The following is an 18,373-nucleotide window of genomic DNA, read 5'->3' as shown; positions in this document are numbered from 1 at the left end:
CGTAGATTGCCATCGTTTACTTCGTTGTCGTCGTCATCGTCGTCGTGTCGCGATTGACTTTATCGTCGCTTATTCGCTTCACATTTGGCAAGTCCACGATTCGCGCGAGCCTCGAGTTCGGTATATGCAGGTCAGAGTCACCGTCGAGCCGTGGTGATCGATAGCATCGACTATTCCCATTTTTAGGTACTGGCACGACGAAGGTAGCGGGGCCGTAGAAGCTCCGAATATCGAATTTTCAGCCGTTCAGGCCGTTCTTAGACGACCCGTATATTTTAGGGTTGAATTTGTATAATTAATCAGGTAGAATATCTCATTTTACGTGTCGCAAATTTAATTGTAAATTAAAACGAGATCTCACGTTAACACCGTTAATTGGGATTGTAATCGTATGCGCGTACAAAATATATCGTTTTCCTTTGATCCCTTATTTTCAAGCCTTCTGTGGGTTATCGCGGTTTATCAATGCTGGGTCACGTCTGTACATGACAATTTAATAGGATTGCATTACAAACGTTATTTAATTCTTCTGTTAATTATTGCAATTCTTCCTCTGCGCTTATCGGGCGTGCTATTTGCTTTTGAGATTAATTGTTGCGACGAGCTGCGATCGTAATTAAAAAATAAAAATCGCGGATCGTGATTGTTAAATTGCTTGGTGTGTGTTATGCATACGCTGATAAAATGCGAAGTAAGAAGAATGACGATGAGAATTATGCGAATGTTGAATCATACGAGTTCTTTGAATCATCTTTGAATATCTGAATCATCCGAGTCGCTGGAAACTGCAACTGGAAATTCCGTGCGAAAATTATAGGGCGTGAATATCTTTGAAAAACAGTTTACGGATAATGTTGATATCTCGTGTGATCTAGAACAATTTAGATTGCCTAGAACAATTAAAATTATCCCACCGCTCAATCAGATTTTCTCTCTCTCGTTTTCGAGTCACTGAATGAAAACGGTTGGTCCACTTTTGTACAATTGCATCCGCCTGCTTCAAGTCTTTTACTCGCAATGGTATACTTTTTTGTTCATATTAAGCTCAGAATTCATCGAGTCGAGATAAAAAGCGGTCGATGATTCTAATTAAATGACTTAATTATACTTAATAAGTTACGCTATGTAGCTGTTCTTTTGTACTCACGATTCAAGATTGATTCGCTTTTATCTCGCACTTTCACGTATATAATTGCCGAACGTTTCCGTAAAAATTATGTACGAACGGATAGAGAATATAGAAATACGTTTCTACCGAGACCGTGACTTAAAATCCACGGCGAGGGGAAACGACAGGTTTGCGAGAGACTCTCACAATGCGATAGCGTTGTCGCCGGCGATGGTTGTGAATCATACATATGTAAATTACGTTGTAATCTTATAAGGTGGAGGTCAGTGCCTCTCATTGTGGCTTGCACGGGACGTGAGATTTCGCACCGTCTGCAATGGTCGTTTCCTCTCAAAGTCGAGAACGCATGGATATCGACTTATATTCAAAAAATACTTCCAAGATGGACTTCGACTCTTTCTCTCGTTTCAGATTTAATCCATTGCACCAATGAGCCGAACGTCTCCATACCGCAGCTCGCTAATCTCCTGATAGAACGCTCGCAGAACACAAACTGGACGGTAGTCTTTAAGGCCCTGATCACCGTGCACCACATGATGTGCTATGGCAACGAGGTAATTACCTTTCGGACGCTCGTCTGACCCGCGAGACGCCCGTACATTCCTTCTGAAATGACTTTTCTATTTACAGAGGTTCACGCAGTATCTCGCGTCCAGCAACAGCACGTTTCAGCTTAACAATTTCCTGGACAAGAGCGGCGTACAAGGTGATTATTTTGTAAATGATCATATCAGTGGGGCTTTATGTTCTCCTATCATACCGCAATATGTTCCAGAATTGATGGATGCCGACGATACCAGGCATTATTCCTTTCGAAAATCAAAACAAATGATGTTACGTTATTTGCTGGTATCTTTTTAATTTACGAAAGGATAATTATCTTTTTAAAATAAGATAAAGTTTATCAATAAATATAAACAATTTAAAAAAATTTTTTGAATAAATATTCTTTACAAAGCATAATTAGTTTTTAAATTCTGTAATGAATAAGTGTTCATTGTCCATCAGTTCTAGAGTACCCTACTTAAAAGGAAACTAATCTTGTAACAAAATTTGAAAATGCGATTTATTTGGGAAAATTAACGTTTATTTTAACAAAACCATTGCGATGTGAATTCATCGCAGCACAATGCATATGGCTTTTCGCACCCTCGTTTATAAAAATCGTACACCGATATTCGGTCAACAGAAGAGTCGTGTGTCGATAATCGAGCGAGCTGATTTGTTATGCACGCGTCGCACGGAAAATTGCAACACGCCGTAATTTGAATAGCCGATCGCGGACACCTCGATTCCACGTCGAGAACTTGTTTACGGGAGACCTAATTTTTTTCACCGATTGGAGATCATTAAATGTAACGTTGATCAACTGCTACATCGATCAGCAGCAATTATTGAATTATTTAAATAATTATTATTTGTTTAAACGGTGCAAAATCTTTGTCCCAATCGCGAATTTTTAAAAATTTTTCGCGCTATTAATTTCCTCGCATTGTGTAGCTATCATCCATATGGAAAATGCGAATCTTTCTCTTTTCCATGTATCTGGCAACTATGTGTATGATTTACTAACTTGGACTAACTTTCTATCTCTTTGGGCATGAAGCAGGAATACGCGTGGGTGAGTTCTAATCACAAACCTTCTCGTTTTACATTAATGGTACTCATTAACCGTGCTTTGTAGTTCTATGTGTCCAATTCTAACTTTGCTAGAATAAAAGAAATTAATATACATGCTATGGATCTATTAATCTATGTATTGTATCAATTGTGTGATGTATATTGATAATTACAGCCACAAAAGTATTGTATGATTAGGCTTACAAGATGTTGGACAAAATTATAATTTCCAATCGACGCTGACATGCACGCTTGTGTAACTTTATGAAATTAATGCAATCGCACCGGCGCACTGCCGACTTTCTAATTTCACTTTTAAGCATTGCGTGGCGATGCCTATTAGTGCTTTTGTTATGTCTACAGTATTTATTATGGACAAAAGTGAGTAATTGTCGTTTGTGTTCTGCATCAGGATATGACATGTCACCCTTCATCAGGCGCTACGCCAAATACCTCAACGAGAAGGCTCTCTCCTACAGGACGGTAGCGTTTGACTTTTGCAAAGTGAAAAGAGGGTATGTATTGAAAACATGTTTGTTCTAGATCTTTCAAAATTTTATTTCGCTGTATTTAATGAGGGAATTAATCTCCGTTGTGTAATCGACATTACAGGAAGGAGGACGGCACTCTACGCACAATGAACGCCGAGAAACTCCTGAAAACTTTGCCGGTACTGCAGTCGCAACTCGACGCACTGCTGGAATTCGATTGCACGGCTAACGACCTCACGAATGGCGTCATAAACATGGCCTTCATGCTCCTCTTTCGAGATCTTATCCGGTTATTCGCCTGCTATAATGATGGCATCATTAATCTGTTAGGTAACACTATTCAACATATTGTTTTCCTATCGCATAACAAATATTTAAAGGCTTGTAAGAATAAATCAATTAATCGGATGATTACGATTGTAACCTTTCAGAGAAATATTTCGACATGAACAAGAAACAATGTCGAGACGCTTTAGATCTTTACAAGAAGTTCCTCATACGCATGGACAGGGTCGGGGAATTTCTGAAAGTGGCGGAAGTAAGTTATACGATCTTAACGTGAAGACAGCAAATCCAAAGGATTAAGGATAGTTACTGAACCTATTTTTTTCTTTACAGAATGTTGGCATCGATAAAGGAGACATACCAGATCTGACAAAGGTATGCGCACTCAAAGTATTATTTATTATCTCGCTATCTCGCTATACTGTCTATGATAAGGGTTTATTTGTCTCTATTTAACTATTGATTACTATTTTGAGGAACTATTAACAATGAGTGAAAAAAAATTAATATTTAACCGACAAAGTAACATTTTTATTTGTTTCTTCCTCTTACATTACTGACAGGTAATAACATCTATGATTATCTTAATGAGGTAGAGTTAGTGTGGCCTAGTATAGAGCAGCATAGATATTTGGCGATATTTATTCTAGGAGATTTCGTTAGCTGATTATACTACTAATTTCTTTATTATGTACATGTGCGCATAAAAAAAAAGATAAAGCTGACAAATTCTCCTATAATAAATGCATGCATTTTAGCAGAGAGAAATCTCTTCTAGACCAAATGCACAGCTAAATTTTACCTTGCACCTCACTGAAAAACTTTAATAACGCTCTATAAATAATGGACAAACTGATTTTTTAGGCACCAAGCAGTTTATTGGATGCCTTAGAGCAACATCTCGCTTCCCTGGAAGGAAAGAAAGGATCTGCCGCGAATACGCCAACGCAATCAGCAAGGTAAGCCGACTTTTTCCATTTATTCGACTCATTTAAGTCTCACATAACAATCGGATGTAGGGATAATTTTAAACGTCCTATGTTGAATGCTATTGAAATCGATATGATACTTCTCCCTCTCTATATACTTTCCCAGAGTCCATCGTTTTCGTCTCATTGTTCTTTCATATCCGACGATCAAAAACACGTTCTTCTACACATCTTTACAAGCTTTTTAAGCTATGAATATTTAAACATTACGTTTATCGCACATGCACATGTAAGAATTATGACAGAGGATTGCGTTCGTTTATTTCGAGTACTATAAGTTGACCATTGATCATTTTATATTTATAAAACTACTAAGTATCGCCATTTTTTTTCTTTTCTTAAGCAAATATCACAGAAGGTTTTGGAAGATAGTAATCTTAAGCACTATCTCTGAAAAGCTATATTCTCTTTTTGAATAGTTATCCAACTTGTAAAATTTGTCGAGATGGTATCCCCTGGATACGAGGTTAATTTTCTCCGATATTTTTATAATATTTAGTTATAGGATATTTAATTTACGTTTGTATCCTGACCTATTTTAGGTATCCATGCTATGCTCCTAAATTTGGTACTCAATTTTTTTTATGTATATGTGTGTATTTCTTACTGAAAATATGTAATTGTAATTATTGCTCTATTTAATTTATCGCTCGTATACACTGCATGAATTTACAATAATGAATTTAGATAATTGACGTATTTCCCTATAGTCTATTGATTATAGTGGATATTGAGCATGCTATGATAAATTGTCAATTGCAATTAACAATATTGACGATTTACCTTTATGGCCTAAAACTTGATAATTATGGAATATATCATAATTGATATGGCTAGTGAAATTTGTTGGACAAAATTACATTTATTATTTATAATATTTATTATTTGTAATAAATGTTTAACTCATCGAATTACATAATCGGTGTTAAAATGTTCTAAAATAGTAAGAACATTATGTAAAAACTATAACATTTTAATGCACATATATTTATCTGTATACAATCGCTTATTAACGTGTAGCGAATTCAACACCATACTCATAGTATGCTATTGAAAAATGAGCAGTCTTCAAATCAATGTGTACTATGTAATATAATTTGATTGAGTACACAAGCTTGATGCTATGTTTCACTACAAAATGTAGAACACCTGTAAATGCATATGTACATTAGGAAATATAGTAAAAAAGTTGTAAAAGAAAAGCAAGAGCGTGTGACAAAGAAGAAAGAGAAAGAGTGTGTGTATGTGTGTGTGTGTGTGTGTGTGTGCGCGCGAAAAAGAGAAAGGATGCATGCGAGCGTGCGAGTGGTAATGCACACTATGCATTTCTACGCATTGTTACATCTATACGTACTACACCGTTTGTTTTTTGTTTTTTTGTTTGTCTCTTCTCCTTTGTTTTCAATTATCAATTTTCCTTTACGCTCCTTTCTCTCTCTCTCGCCACATTTTACGAACTCGCTGAAACGGACCTTCCGTATTCTTCTTGTCCGTCCTCTTTTCTCCATCCATCGACACCACAACATCCTATCATCGCCCAAAAGCAGCAATAGAACCAATGTAAAGTCGGGAGTGTCCGCCCTGTCTTCCACCAGTACCGCGTTCGGAACAGCAGCCAGCAATGCGCGGCTCGAGCAAACCGGGAACGGCCACATCGACGAGGCGTTGCGACAGCAAGCTCTCGCGGAAGAGGAAGCCGCCATGAATCAATACAAGGTACCACAGCTCGTACAGTGTTGCTAATTATTATGATATCTGAATTGGTAGATGAGAAACAAAGTTTCGATCGGTGGAGCAGCTTGACACGCGGCAATTATAACATATTAATTTTCTATTTAAGTTTTAGATATCTCAAGATATTCCTTTCATTTCAATTTTTTCTTCCATTGCGATCCCCTGCAAATAAGCGCTATATTAATCCCCAATGTATGTATTACAGGCAAAAGTACAATCGCCGTCAAGTACTAGCACGAATCCCTTCCTCAGTTCGCCGACCAATAACGCTAACCAACCGATAGTGGATTTGTTCGGCGCAACATCAGCCGACAGCCAGGTACGTCTATTTTTGATGAGAGATGCGATCCCATTCAAAGTGGGAGATTTAATTCATGTTATTGTAACAGCAATCTTCTCAGAAGGCGTCGGACGATCTGCTGCAGCTGGCAGGCAATCCGTTCGCGAACATGTTTGGGGCGCAACCGGCCGCAGGAACCGCGCAGCCCGCCGCTCAGATGCAGAACAACATGTGGATGACCAACGGTACTGGTGAGCACAAGCACTTAAGTCGATATAGTCTCAGTGATCATCGCTGCTTCTTCCGTCACCGCGCTTGTTTATGATATTTTTTTTATCCCCCTTTTATTTTCTCATTTTCTTTTCATTTTCCATTTTCTTTTTTTCTTTTAGGTTTCGCGTCAACTGCGCCACCGGCAAATAATAACTTTGTTACAGATAATAGTTTTTCCTCCGTATTCGGAAATCAAGATCAACAATCCAGTAAGTGCTTCACTAGTGAAGTAGACATAAGCGGGAATTACGAGCGCATTCACGCGATTGAGAAATTCCGTGCACCTTCGTTTTCTTTTTCTGCCGTCTTGTATGTCTCTCTTCCTCTTTCTATCGTATAACTTTTGCGGTCATTTTTATGATACTTTTGCATCATACATCTTACATTTTAGATACTTATTGTTAGTAATCAGCGCCTGAGCAATCATACGCGTGCCGTTTAACGCTATGAGCAAAGATGCACTGAATGAAGCAGCGTTTACAGCTACAAAAACATTTTTACTATAATAATAGTGATGACAATTTATTCTTGCATTTTTTTCTTTTCGTATTGTAATATTTGAGCGTAAACGCTGGTTCTCCGGGTGCAACGTTGACACGCGATATTATAAAGAAATGTAACCGAGCATTACATTGCGTTAACATTGCATTCGAATGTTCCTTTTTTTCTCTTTAACTAATGTATTAACGGGTGACGGTATAACAATTGCGAGACAACAATTTTACATTGTTACCTCGTCCGGACGCAAACAAGAAGGAAGCTAACTTATGCACCTTGATCACTTTCTGCGCAAGCTGGTGCCCCAGGAACGGCCGCGTCCGTACCTAATCCCTTCATGTCCGATTTCCCGTCCCTCGGTACCACTGGTGGGCAACAGGTGACGAACGCGGGCGCTTTCGGGCTCTTCGATCAGAATGCCGGCGGTGTTGTTGGCGGTGAATCGGCGCAGGCAGCGCAAACGGGGACGGCGTCAGCCGGAGACCTTTTCAGTGCCGGTCAAGCGGATCTCTTCGGGGGTGACGGGTCCGCCGCCGCCGCCGCGATGCTGAGGACCCCCGCGAACGGCGGCGACGGGGATGCTGCGGCGGCCGAGGTGGTGGCGTCGGCGGCACCTTCTGCCGCCGGGAAGGCATCGTCCACGGCTACGCCGCCACCTAGACCACCGCCACCTGCGACCGCTGTTGCCGCCGCGAACGGTGCCGCACCGCGTGGATTGTCTCCGACCCACGGAGCGTCACATGGTAGGCCAGCGGCGGCAGCGGCCCCGGCCCCCTCTGCTGGCAAGAGCGCCTTCGACGATCTCAACGACAGTATCCGCATGGCACTGGGTGGGTCTCCGTCGCGGCCGGCGCCCATGGTGCAGCAGCAGCAAGCTGCGGTGACCGCGCAACAACAGCCGCTGCAACAACAAATGCCGCCGGCAGCGGCGGCGGGCGCCGGTATGTTCGTTATGAACGATCCCGCGACCGGGCAACCCATGATGACCGGTGCGCCGATCGTCGGCTACGGTATCCCTACCCAAGCCCAAGTCCCCGCGGGGTACGGTTCGCCGGCAAAGCAGCCGATGTCAGGTGACGGGAATGCCTAAACTAATTCACGCCGATCGCATGAGATTCGCACTAGCTGTTTCCCCATCGAGTTCAAGTTTCTTTATTTCTCTTTTTTTCTTTTTTGACCTGGTTGCGTCGCGATATTGCATCCTAACAACGTAAAAGTCCATAAGATATTTAGGAAACATCAATTTTTATAAAGGACATTCTTTAGGTATCTAACTAACAATAAGATGTCTTTTGGACTTTTGTATTGTTCAGGAATTGCTTTTTCAATTTATGTTTTATGTATGTCGCTCGATCAGCAAGCTGCATTAAATATTTATACTCAGGCACGTGATAGTGTTAGATAATTTTGATTAATTTCAGCGTTTTCACGAGTAGATAAGCACGCTGGTGTTATATATAACATTCTAGATATCGCAAAAATCATGGAGAAAAATAGATGATTCAGACATCTCTTCAGATAGACATCACTTTACTCGAGTGTACTCATAAAACGCGATAACCTTTAATCGTTATTTCTTTCTCACGCATAATTTGTAATTCAACTTGCTTACAACTATCTGCATGTTCATGACTAATTGTACGGTGACTAATACATAATTCCGCGTTATTCTATTCAGAGAATTTCTGCACGCTGTTATAGAGATTTTGGAATAACGGTTTGGATAACGGTCCTTTGAGATTAAATCCCTTGAGCATTATTTTTTTTTTAAATCAGAAAATTCGTTGCTTGGCGATTATGCTTAATTCTGTAAATTTGTAAATTTTCACAAATTTCACGACTTGCTTTAAATCTCCATTTCATATTCGGGTCTATGCTTAATGTAGATGTTGCTTAGGAGTTTTGACAGTGTGGTACCAGTACGTCTACGAGTATCTTGAATTTAATATTATTTCAGCCGCGGGGCAACCGGTCGGTGCAGCTAACACCGGCAAGGTCCTGACCGGAGATTTGGACAGCAGTCTAGCCAGCCTTGCGCAAAATTTAACCATCAATAAGAGCGCGCAGCAGCAAGTCAAGTAAGCGTGATCATATTTTTATTCATGAGCGATTCCATTTCGAACATTATGTAAATCCAGTTGCGTAAATCTTTCCAAAATGAATATATTTATAAGGATGATAATAATAGATACCTATATAAATAATTCATAGTGGCGTAATATAAAGACGTATCAAAACTGCGCTTATGCAACATGTGACGATGAATTGACGAGTATTTTTCCTTTGCAGAGGAATGCAGTGGAACTCACCGAAAAATGCTGCAAAAACAGGCGGTTCGGCCGGCGGATGGTCACCGCAGCCAATGGCAGCTACTACTGGCGCCGGATATCGGCCCATGGTGAGCTTTTCCTTTTCAATTTTATTGCCGTAAGGTATTTTCAGCATGTTTTCTGATTGTCAATACACAAAGTCACACATACATACACACACATACTGTTTTTGACGCATCATTTTCAAAGAACAACCGCTTCTTCATTCTCGATAGAACTCCGTTATTTTCATACTTAGAACCCCGTAGATCATTGACCGTTTGTTCCTTACGGTATTGTTTTAATTCTATCACGTAGGAATCCTACGCGGACTAGTAAATTATTTTAGTTTGTTAGAGATCTGCTAAGTGTGTAGCATTCTCGTACCTTCAGCTAAACATGTTAAGATGTAAGTTTACCGTTAAGCCATCTCGTCCGCCGTGGGACTCTTCCGCTCTCTTCGTAATACCGTAACGACAATTTTCTCGTCAATTAGCACCGTTTAGGTGAGTGTGTTTTGCATGCACGGCATATGGCATGTTATCGGCTGTGTTGCAGGGCCAGGGAATGACGCAATTGCTACCTACGACCACCACGACTATAGGTTTTCCCTCGCAGCCCGCGATGATGGTAAGTCCCATGATCACGAGCGTTTTTGTTTCGCACACGCAGTGAACGAGTTGTTTAACACAATAAAGCGCCAAACTCATCTCACCTCTCCGGATCACGAGTCTCTGTACAAGAATAGCGTGTGATAACACGAATTGTCACTAACTCACTCTGTCAATAATGACAATCGTTGTACAAATCGCATAACGGTCTTAGTTTCACTAGGCGAAGCGGCGAATCGTCGGGAGATGACGGTCTGACTCGACATCTCGTTCCGTTTCCTCGCATTATGTGCTTATGCATCGATATATACTCTTAGCGCACGTTTCAACAATGTAGTAGACAATATTTTGTCGCAGTTATTTATATTTCTATAGATTAATTTTTAGATTTATCTCCCTGCGTACTTGGCTGTAATTTGCTTGAGGTGTTAATCTATAATGTAGACAATGTAGATAAGTTTTAGGATTACATAAAGCGCGCTCGTGTATAAATATTACACCGATGTACAGATATATTAGAATATATTATTAATTATTAAGCTACACTATATTTTCTGCGAGAAAAACGTCGCAAATATAAAACGAATTGAGGGAAAGAACTGGTCTTATTTGAAAAAAATGTATTTATAATATTTATCTTATCTTATGGAATACATATATTTGTGGCAACATATGCGATCTTATAAAAATTAATGCGATTGCTATGTTGCTATATTGCTTTCTATAAGATAGAATAAGAAGCTCTAAGTATATTTTTCTTTTTTCCAGCCTTAAACTTTAATTGTTTAAATAATGTAACAATAATGATCAATCTCAGTGTAATTTTGACGTTAAGGAAGACGTTAAGTTTCGCAGGCACATGCTTCCTTTTGTACATAGGTCTCATTTCTCTCGCTCTCTGGTGTCTGTAGGGTATGCAAGGTATGCCGATGGGCATGCAGGGTATGCAGGGTATGAGGCCGATGATGTGTACTATCCCAGGTGCTTCCGCCGCCGGTGGCGGTATGATGGTTGCGGGAGGAGCTGCGCCCATGATGGCCATGCCCGGCGCGAATCCCATGATGGCTGGTCCTAATTTACAACAGCAGCATCCTCAACCTCAACCCGCTGCAGCAGCTCAGCCACAAGGCAATGCTGTCCAACTCGATCCCTTTGGCGCTCTGTGAAGGGATTAGGTACCTACCTTCACTTATTCTACGGCATTCTACGCGTCGTGTCGTTGCTGAGGATCTCGGAGCGTAATAATAGAATGATCTGTGATAAGAACGCGTGCCGACTAAGGATAACGCGACAATCCGCAATGTTATGACGGATAATATTCTCGTATTGAAACTGAATTTTCCTTCCTTATATTTTATCGGGAATGATTTTATATATGATCTTATTAAACTCTGTTTAGGTGAGATTGGGATCCGCTGCTGTAATTTTGTATAATTGTATATCTTATTTCTTAAATTTTGATTTATTTTATTGCATCTTTTGTACAAATAATCTTCATATTTCTTTTCGAACAGTTCGAATGGGCGTTGCTCTGATACCGGGGGATTAATGTTCAATAATCTTTGTGACTCATATATTTGTGATTAATAATAGGTGTCTTGTAACATTCAACTTTGAGATTTCCAAATTGTTAATCTTAAAGACAATCTATAATTTGGAACAAAATTTCGTCTTCAAGTTATGCGTCGAATTTTAAATAAAGTCTTGTAATTATATGCATAATATTACGTTTTCCAAATGATAAGTTATATAATTTTAATTTTGAGTAAATGTTCGTTATATATTAAATTATACATAGAATTATGTCCAATTCTATCTCAAATTATAGATTGTCTAAAATGGATTTTACAATGAATGAAACCTGGTCCCTCCGTGTTACTAATAATGCACACGTTAGTTCACCCTTTTCTCTATCATTACGCAGCATTATCATTAATCTGATCGATGCTACTCGCAAAAAGTACGCAATTCCAATTAATGGTTTCGATAATCATGTAAATATCGATTGTTAGTAGTTAGAAAAGTAGATTAAGTTATTATTAAGTTAAATAACATTTGTTGATAAACGTAACTCATTTCATTTTACTAAAGCAGACTATAAATTATTGTTTCAGGATTCCAAATGGAATTAAGAAGACGGAGCGATATTTTGTAAATACCGTGTAATATGCCTAGAATGAAAAGAAACAAAGCTAATGTGTCCTGCTTTTTTCTGTTAGGCCCAATCAATCTTGGATCATTGATTGTCACTCGAATCGTCTCACTATGAATAGGATCGGCAAATTGTATCATACTTCCTGTAATATGCTCGCCGAGTATGCAACATGTGTTATTCCGATAGCGTCTTTCTCGCGAGCATTGGCAAAAGTTAAATATTGTTTAAGTGAATATCTGTCTACTTTTTTTTTTATGTAAAAAGAGACAAATTGAGTCTGAATTAACTTCGATTAATGCTCGCGGGAACCGCGCGTAAACAAGGCGCTTTTCTCCGCCTTGAAGTCCGTAGCCGGACATAATTATGTAGCTTAGATGAAAGTTGTTCGGATGCGAATTGCGTTTAGAATGACACGAACATGATGAATTTTCCTGGTGAGGATTAACTGTGATATTGCGCCGTGTGTCGCGCTGAGCAGTTTTTCTTCGTTGATACGTCGAGTAAGCCTATTGTCAAAGATGCATTTTCTAAGTTCGATGAGAGATTTTCGTAATTATGTAGCGATATTTAGGTACGGCTTAGTTTCTACGTTGGGGAGAGAGAGATTGTATATCGGTAGTCTATATCGATAGTGAAGTCGGTTAAGAGCGCGTTATCGAATATGATGATATTGGTGATGAAGATATTGGTTCGTAATGGTTCTAAACGTATTCGCGTTAGATTATACACGTAGCTGACGATTGCACATACCAATGTCCGCGTTAAACGTTAAAGAAGCCGGTTAGGCGCAAGATCGAAAAAAATCGAAATAGAAATTCGCATCGGGCATATCCTCTTATTTGTAATATAATATATATATTGTTCTGTGAATGTACGGATATGTGGTTTCGGGATGATGCGAGGGAGAGAGAGAAAAAGAGAGAGAGAGAGAGAGAGAGTTTTAAGGCAATTCTTTCGTCGAAGTATTAAATACTAAATGCGATAAAGATATACGATAAAATATCACACACATAATATAAATATATATATATATATATATATATATATATATATATATATATATATATAGGGAGAACAATGAAACGAATAGGTGGACTTATTAAATGTTCTTTATCTGTATACTGTTCGTGGATATCTTAATTAGATAGATAACGAAGTATGTTAAACGAGTTAAGGCCAGAACGCTGACGCAACACAATTACGAATATAACGTGAATCTGCGTGATTCAAGCACGGTACTATCGATGCAGTCAATATCCTGTTGCGGGCGTTCCGTTTTGGGATTTTATCGGTACATCCTCGATTCCCGTCAAATTATAAATGTCGTTGTAACCAGAAGATGAAACTTTATCGTTATATAGCGTATATATTATAACCGATAACCGATCGATTATTTAATCCGCGGTTGCTCGAATTTAGATCTGGACTGCGGCTGACGAGAGGAAAGGGGGAGGGCAAGGGGAAATTAGAATCCATGTAGCGACGATAGTGTACACAGCGTGCGCAGTGCTAGTCGACCGTTGTAAAAGATTGCAACGAGATCACGATTCTCACGAGCGATTGACCAAATTGTATGGTAGACCATTTTCAATTTTCTTATTAGAGCGATATTTTCGTTTGGATCTCGCACACATCACCGGATAGTGCTTATCGGTCGTGGATTATCGCGTGTATATGCTCTCGCCTTTAGTATTGTCTGCGTTTTCTTTCAGTTTTTCCTATTTATTCTTTTTAATGCTACGTCTCACATGAGAGAGAAGGCCGATTTTTCCAATGTCGATTGGCTTAATGCCATGTTTTTCGATTTTTTTTCTAAATCGCGATATCTTCGCTAATATAAATAGCGAAGAAAGATCTAGTTAACTCTGATCAACGCTAGTCGACATTGGCGGAACCGGCCCCTCGAGAGACTGTAGCTAAAATTGTAGATACTGAGTTTTTATATGAATCATGATTTACTAATGTTTTCTATCGCTCTTAGCAGGTTTTTTAAGAGTATACCGTATTAACCATTTTCATTCTCTTCATCTCGATATCTTCAGTTCCGCCAGCGCGTACGTATATCGATGAGTATAAATAGGTGTATACATATTGATAGGATAATTGAGTGGTTGAAAGTTTTCCGAGTGGTTGAAGGGAACGAATATATTTCTGTAAAGTGGGTTTGTCTAAAGTGGAAAAAAAAGTTAATAGTGTCACTCGGGCGGATGCAGATGTAGATGCGAGGCGGAGGAAGCGGCCAGATATATCCTCGGGCTTGGTATCAACGAATCGCTTCCCTTCCTTCATCGATGTACATTTCCGTTTTTCGTTCGTTCGCTCTCTCGATTGATTTCACACTTCGCGTAGTCGGGACGTATTTTTGTATAATATAATATGAACGTATAGGATCTCTTCTCTGAGCGTAACCGGCCGCTGCGGGGACAGTTAGTTGTTAGTCTATGTAAAATCGGTAGCTACGAGTCGAGCTTTGACCGCAGAGATCGCGCGAGTTCTTCAAAGGCCGCCGGTAGATCTAGAACGATGACGCAAGTCGACGTGATTAATATTAATCTTAAAATCAATATTATTAAATAATATTAGAAGAAAACATTATTGATAAATGTTATTAATATATTATTACTAATATTATTTATTGAGTAAGAATTTGCGTTTGCAATTTTGACACATATGTCTAGAAGATTTCCATTTTCTAAAAGTAGTAGAATCGATCAAGAAAATATATGCATTCCGACTTCAATGCACGTTGGTTCTATAAGTAAATTTAATTTACTGTTTTATATCTGAAAAAATGCATGATTTTCTTCGCTCACCTCGTACGGTCATTCGCATATCAAATTAGAATCACATTCAAATATCTCTTTCGCGTTTCATTTCATACGATATTGCTCTCGATCATTCTCCTTTTTACTTTTTTTCTATTCAATCGACATTGCGCTTAAAACTACCGGCGGCCGAGCCCAACAGGACAATATTACGTATATATTATTATCGTATTATAGGAAGGTGTGAGACGAGATAATCCAACTGTATTCTATCTCTTTCGCTGTAAACTAGGAAGATATTCTTGTCGCAACTTCTTACCGGCCCGTATAGTTTAGGTAAAGCCTCCCGGCCGCGTAAGGATACACACTGTATATTATTAATATTTATGGAAGGGATTATTTAGCGAAAGTAAGAAGGCCGACCGGACCGACCAGCTAGTATCCCGGGAACGAGAGGTAGAGAAAGTGAAAAATCGACACCACATCGTATTTTTTTTCATTGAAATCTAATAGAGATGCCTTGTTGTTGCTCCAAGAACGGCTTGTCACGCTTCTCGTTTTCTCCTTGGAGAAAGAGACCGAAAGAGAAAGAGAGAGAGAGGAGAGGGCTCAGAGTTACGGAGAAAGGGCTTTACTGTTATTTAGTTTTAACATAATTCCATTTATGCTCTTGCATGTTCATATATATATAAAGAGAGCAGAGGAAGAGAGAGAAAGGTCATCAATCATGAAGCGATAGTGATTTTGATTCAGAACGCAAGAATTATTATTTCGAGACACACGCGTATGCGATGATTTGCAACATCGATCAAGTGTTTCGAAAATTATCTGTAAAGTCATATACATTTATATTTATTTTATAAATACACAATTTGCGCACAATCTTCTGTAATGTAATATACAAGTTACCAAATTCGTTACATGCCTTGTTCTTTCTCCTTTCTCTCTCTCTCACTCTCACTCTTTTTCCTTTTCATTGTACTTTTATTGTACTTTTTTGATAAAATTATCAAGCTTTTAGACCATTTGATTGTAATTTTGAGTAATTGTAAGTAGAAAATTATTATCCGGATCTCTCTATTTACGCTGTAAATTGAGTGGCTGGCGTGTCGAAACGTAAAACGTTTGACAGAAACGAGACGAATGCGAACGTTCGTCGTCGAAGCGGAAAATCATTTACAATGTAACGATATCACGCGATATACGTGTGCGTACAGAGCGTGATATTATTATTGTCGGTCGTTACTCATAGCGTCGATTATTAGTAGCGGCGTTTGTACCGTCGTTAATATGATTTTGATAACAGGGCAGAACGATCTGGGATCGTGTGAGCGCGCAATGACGAACCGACAATGCCTTCTCGTTGTACAAATGTCGAGGGAGATGAAGGAATGAAAGGAAACCGTAAACCGCGATCGTGGTGTCAGAGTATCTCTTTGGCGGCGTGTAGCTTTATAAGATATGAACACAAATCAGCATAGTCCGCTGTAATAGGGGGGGAAAAATGAAACAAAAGAATATATGTAGAGATTCGTAGATAGTGCAAAGAAGATTATATATATATATGGCATATGTGTGTTGTATACACACACTGAAAATTTATGCAGTGCGTGTGTGCAGCATGCAACTCAAATCTACTTGTTAAGTCTAGAGAAACAATCTAAATTCATATTTGTTTCAAATTCATAGTCTGAAACGGCATCCCATAATTCCGTAAAAATCGAGTACCAACAGAGACGCAATCACTGCGACCTTGTTATTCGTTATAGTATTATCCCCAATGCACGCAATATTAATTTTTCGTGACATTATAATTGTCCTACAAGTGGACTAAGTGGACTAGAGAAAAAAAAATGTTTTTTTGGCATTGTCTGCGGAGATGCATTGAGGCATTTATCTCGCTATTGTCTCGCTATTGTCTCGTCCGAGTTGGATGACTGTAGTCGTCTGCTTTCACGTTCGACCATGCAAACGCGTGCTTGGCGATGATCAAGGGCAAGCGCGAAATATCATTATCCTGCGTTTAAACAATAACGAAAGGGACCGCTCTACTTTCTATATAGTATACCCGATCGACCGACGTTCAAGGTAGTTCGCGACGTTATTGGATTAGAGAGGTATATACGAAAAGAGAGACGGTTATGCTTCCGGGCGTTTTGGGGGGTTCAGGATTCAGCTTGAAGAGTCTTTTATTCCGCTTACTCATCCCTACGTGGCATGTTGTCGATGGGAACGGCCGGCGGATCGCGGATGGCAAATATCGCGGATAAATATCGACAAGACGACAAGTGCAGGCTCTCTCGCTTCGCGGAGCTTATTTATCGGAGAGAAAAACCGATCTAATCTCGGAAAATTCAGGTATTGATGCTGCATAATCGCCTGAGAATGATCTCCGTCTTTATTCGTGCTTAGGGAAACGCAATGAGAGTAATGAGACACGTATTTCCACGTTGCAGCATTGTAACTCTATCCCAGATTACATCGGTTTTCAATATTCGCTATTTATGCTTGAAATCCGGTGTAATCGTTATATACGCGCGCTCCGAGAGTTTTTAATTATTATAAGGCCGCGCGTTCAGTTAAGTTTGGCATGTTTTTTTACTCGTGTGAAGCGCAACGTGAATAGCATAAATAAAGTTATGTCGAGTGAACGGGACGTCTTGAGATTCTTGAGAATGGCGTGGCCGTGGCCGGTGGTGTGTGAGTTTGAGACGCCGGCGCCGCGGAAAGAACACATTCCAGAAAGCGTTTTTTCTCCATTTCGCGGCAAGCACGGTTCGGTGCACGTTATACGTTTTAATTAATTTTGCGAATCAAATCTCTAGCATGCCATAATCTCGTTTCGTTCCGTTTCTTTTTTTTTACACCCTTCCTCATCCACCCTCAAGTGCAAATAATGCAAACGATGTCGACGTGTTTAACGTTTGATGTCTGCGTATATAATTGTAATAATCGTTGCTGTAGATTCTCTCGAGAGAGGTAATATACTTATATTGAATTATTATTTACGATTATTATTTACGACATACTTTATATTATATTATCATTAATGCCAATTACACACTACAGATATGTTGTTGTAATATTTACTATGTAGCACATCAATGGCGTTTAATAGAGAATATTTATTGAAATTATTTACCATAAAACGGAAGTTGTGCCTTAGTTATGTGTTAAGAGCCTGTTAACTGATCGAACTATCATATGGTCCCATTATTACCCCGAAAATCTTTT

At 39.3% G+C, this 18,373-nt stretch overlaps 1 protein-coding gene across 26 annotated transcripts in view; it reads left to right on the top strand.

The window, feature by feature from the left end:
• The window catches only part of Lap (phosphatidylinositol-binding clathrin assembly protein lap), a 32,044-nt gene extending 13,756 nt beyond the window's left edge, over positions 1 to 18,288 (top strand). The window contains exons 2-19 of one of the 26 annotated variants that reach the window (XM_071778736.1): positions 1,541 to 1,683; positions 1,760 to 1,835; positions 2,736 to 2,750; positions 3,162 to 3,264; positions 3,362 to 3,570; positions 3,672 to 3,778; positions 3,859 to 3,900; positions 4,390 to 4,484; positions 6,059 to 6,230; positions 6,454 to 6,567; positions 6,653 to 6,779; positions 6,966 to 7,010; positions 7,596 to 8,372; positions 9,257 to 9,377; positions 9,589 to 9,697; positions 10,167 to 10,238; positions 11,131 to 11,394; positions 12,334 to 18,288. In XM_071778736.1, the coding sequence (XP_071634837.1) occupies positions 1,541 to 1,683; positions 1,760 to 1,835; positions 2,736 to 2,750; positions 3,162 to 3,264; positions 3,362 to 3,570; positions 3,672 to 3,778; positions 3,859 to 3,900; positions 4,390 to 4,484; positions 6,059 to 6,230; positions 6,454 to 6,567; positions 6,653 to 6,779; positions 6,966 to 7,010; positions 7,596 to 8,372; positions 9,257 to 9,377; positions 9,589 to 9,697; positions 10,167 to 10,238; positions 11,131 to 11,385 (2,582 nt within the window). In that variant the 3' untranslated portion in view covers positions 11,386 to 11,394; positions 12,334 to 18,288. The other 25 variants (XM_071778732.1, XM_071778730.1, XM_071778728.1 and 22 more) reach the window with 25 other exon arrangements.
• Positions 18,289 to 18,373: the final 85 nt, after the last annotated feature.

The sequence above is a fragment of the Temnothorax longispinosus genome, chromosome 5, assembly GCF_030848805.1.
Source record: "Temnothorax longispinosus isolate EJ_2023e chromosome 5, Tlon_JGU_v1, whole genome shotgun sequence".
Taxonomy (NCBI): domain Eukaryota; kingdom Metazoa; phylum Arthropoda; class Insecta; order Hymenoptera; family Formicidae; genus Temnothorax; species Temnothorax longispinosus.
Note: the sequence above shows the minus strand (reverse complement) of the source record. Positions and strands in the feature narration are given on the sequence as shown.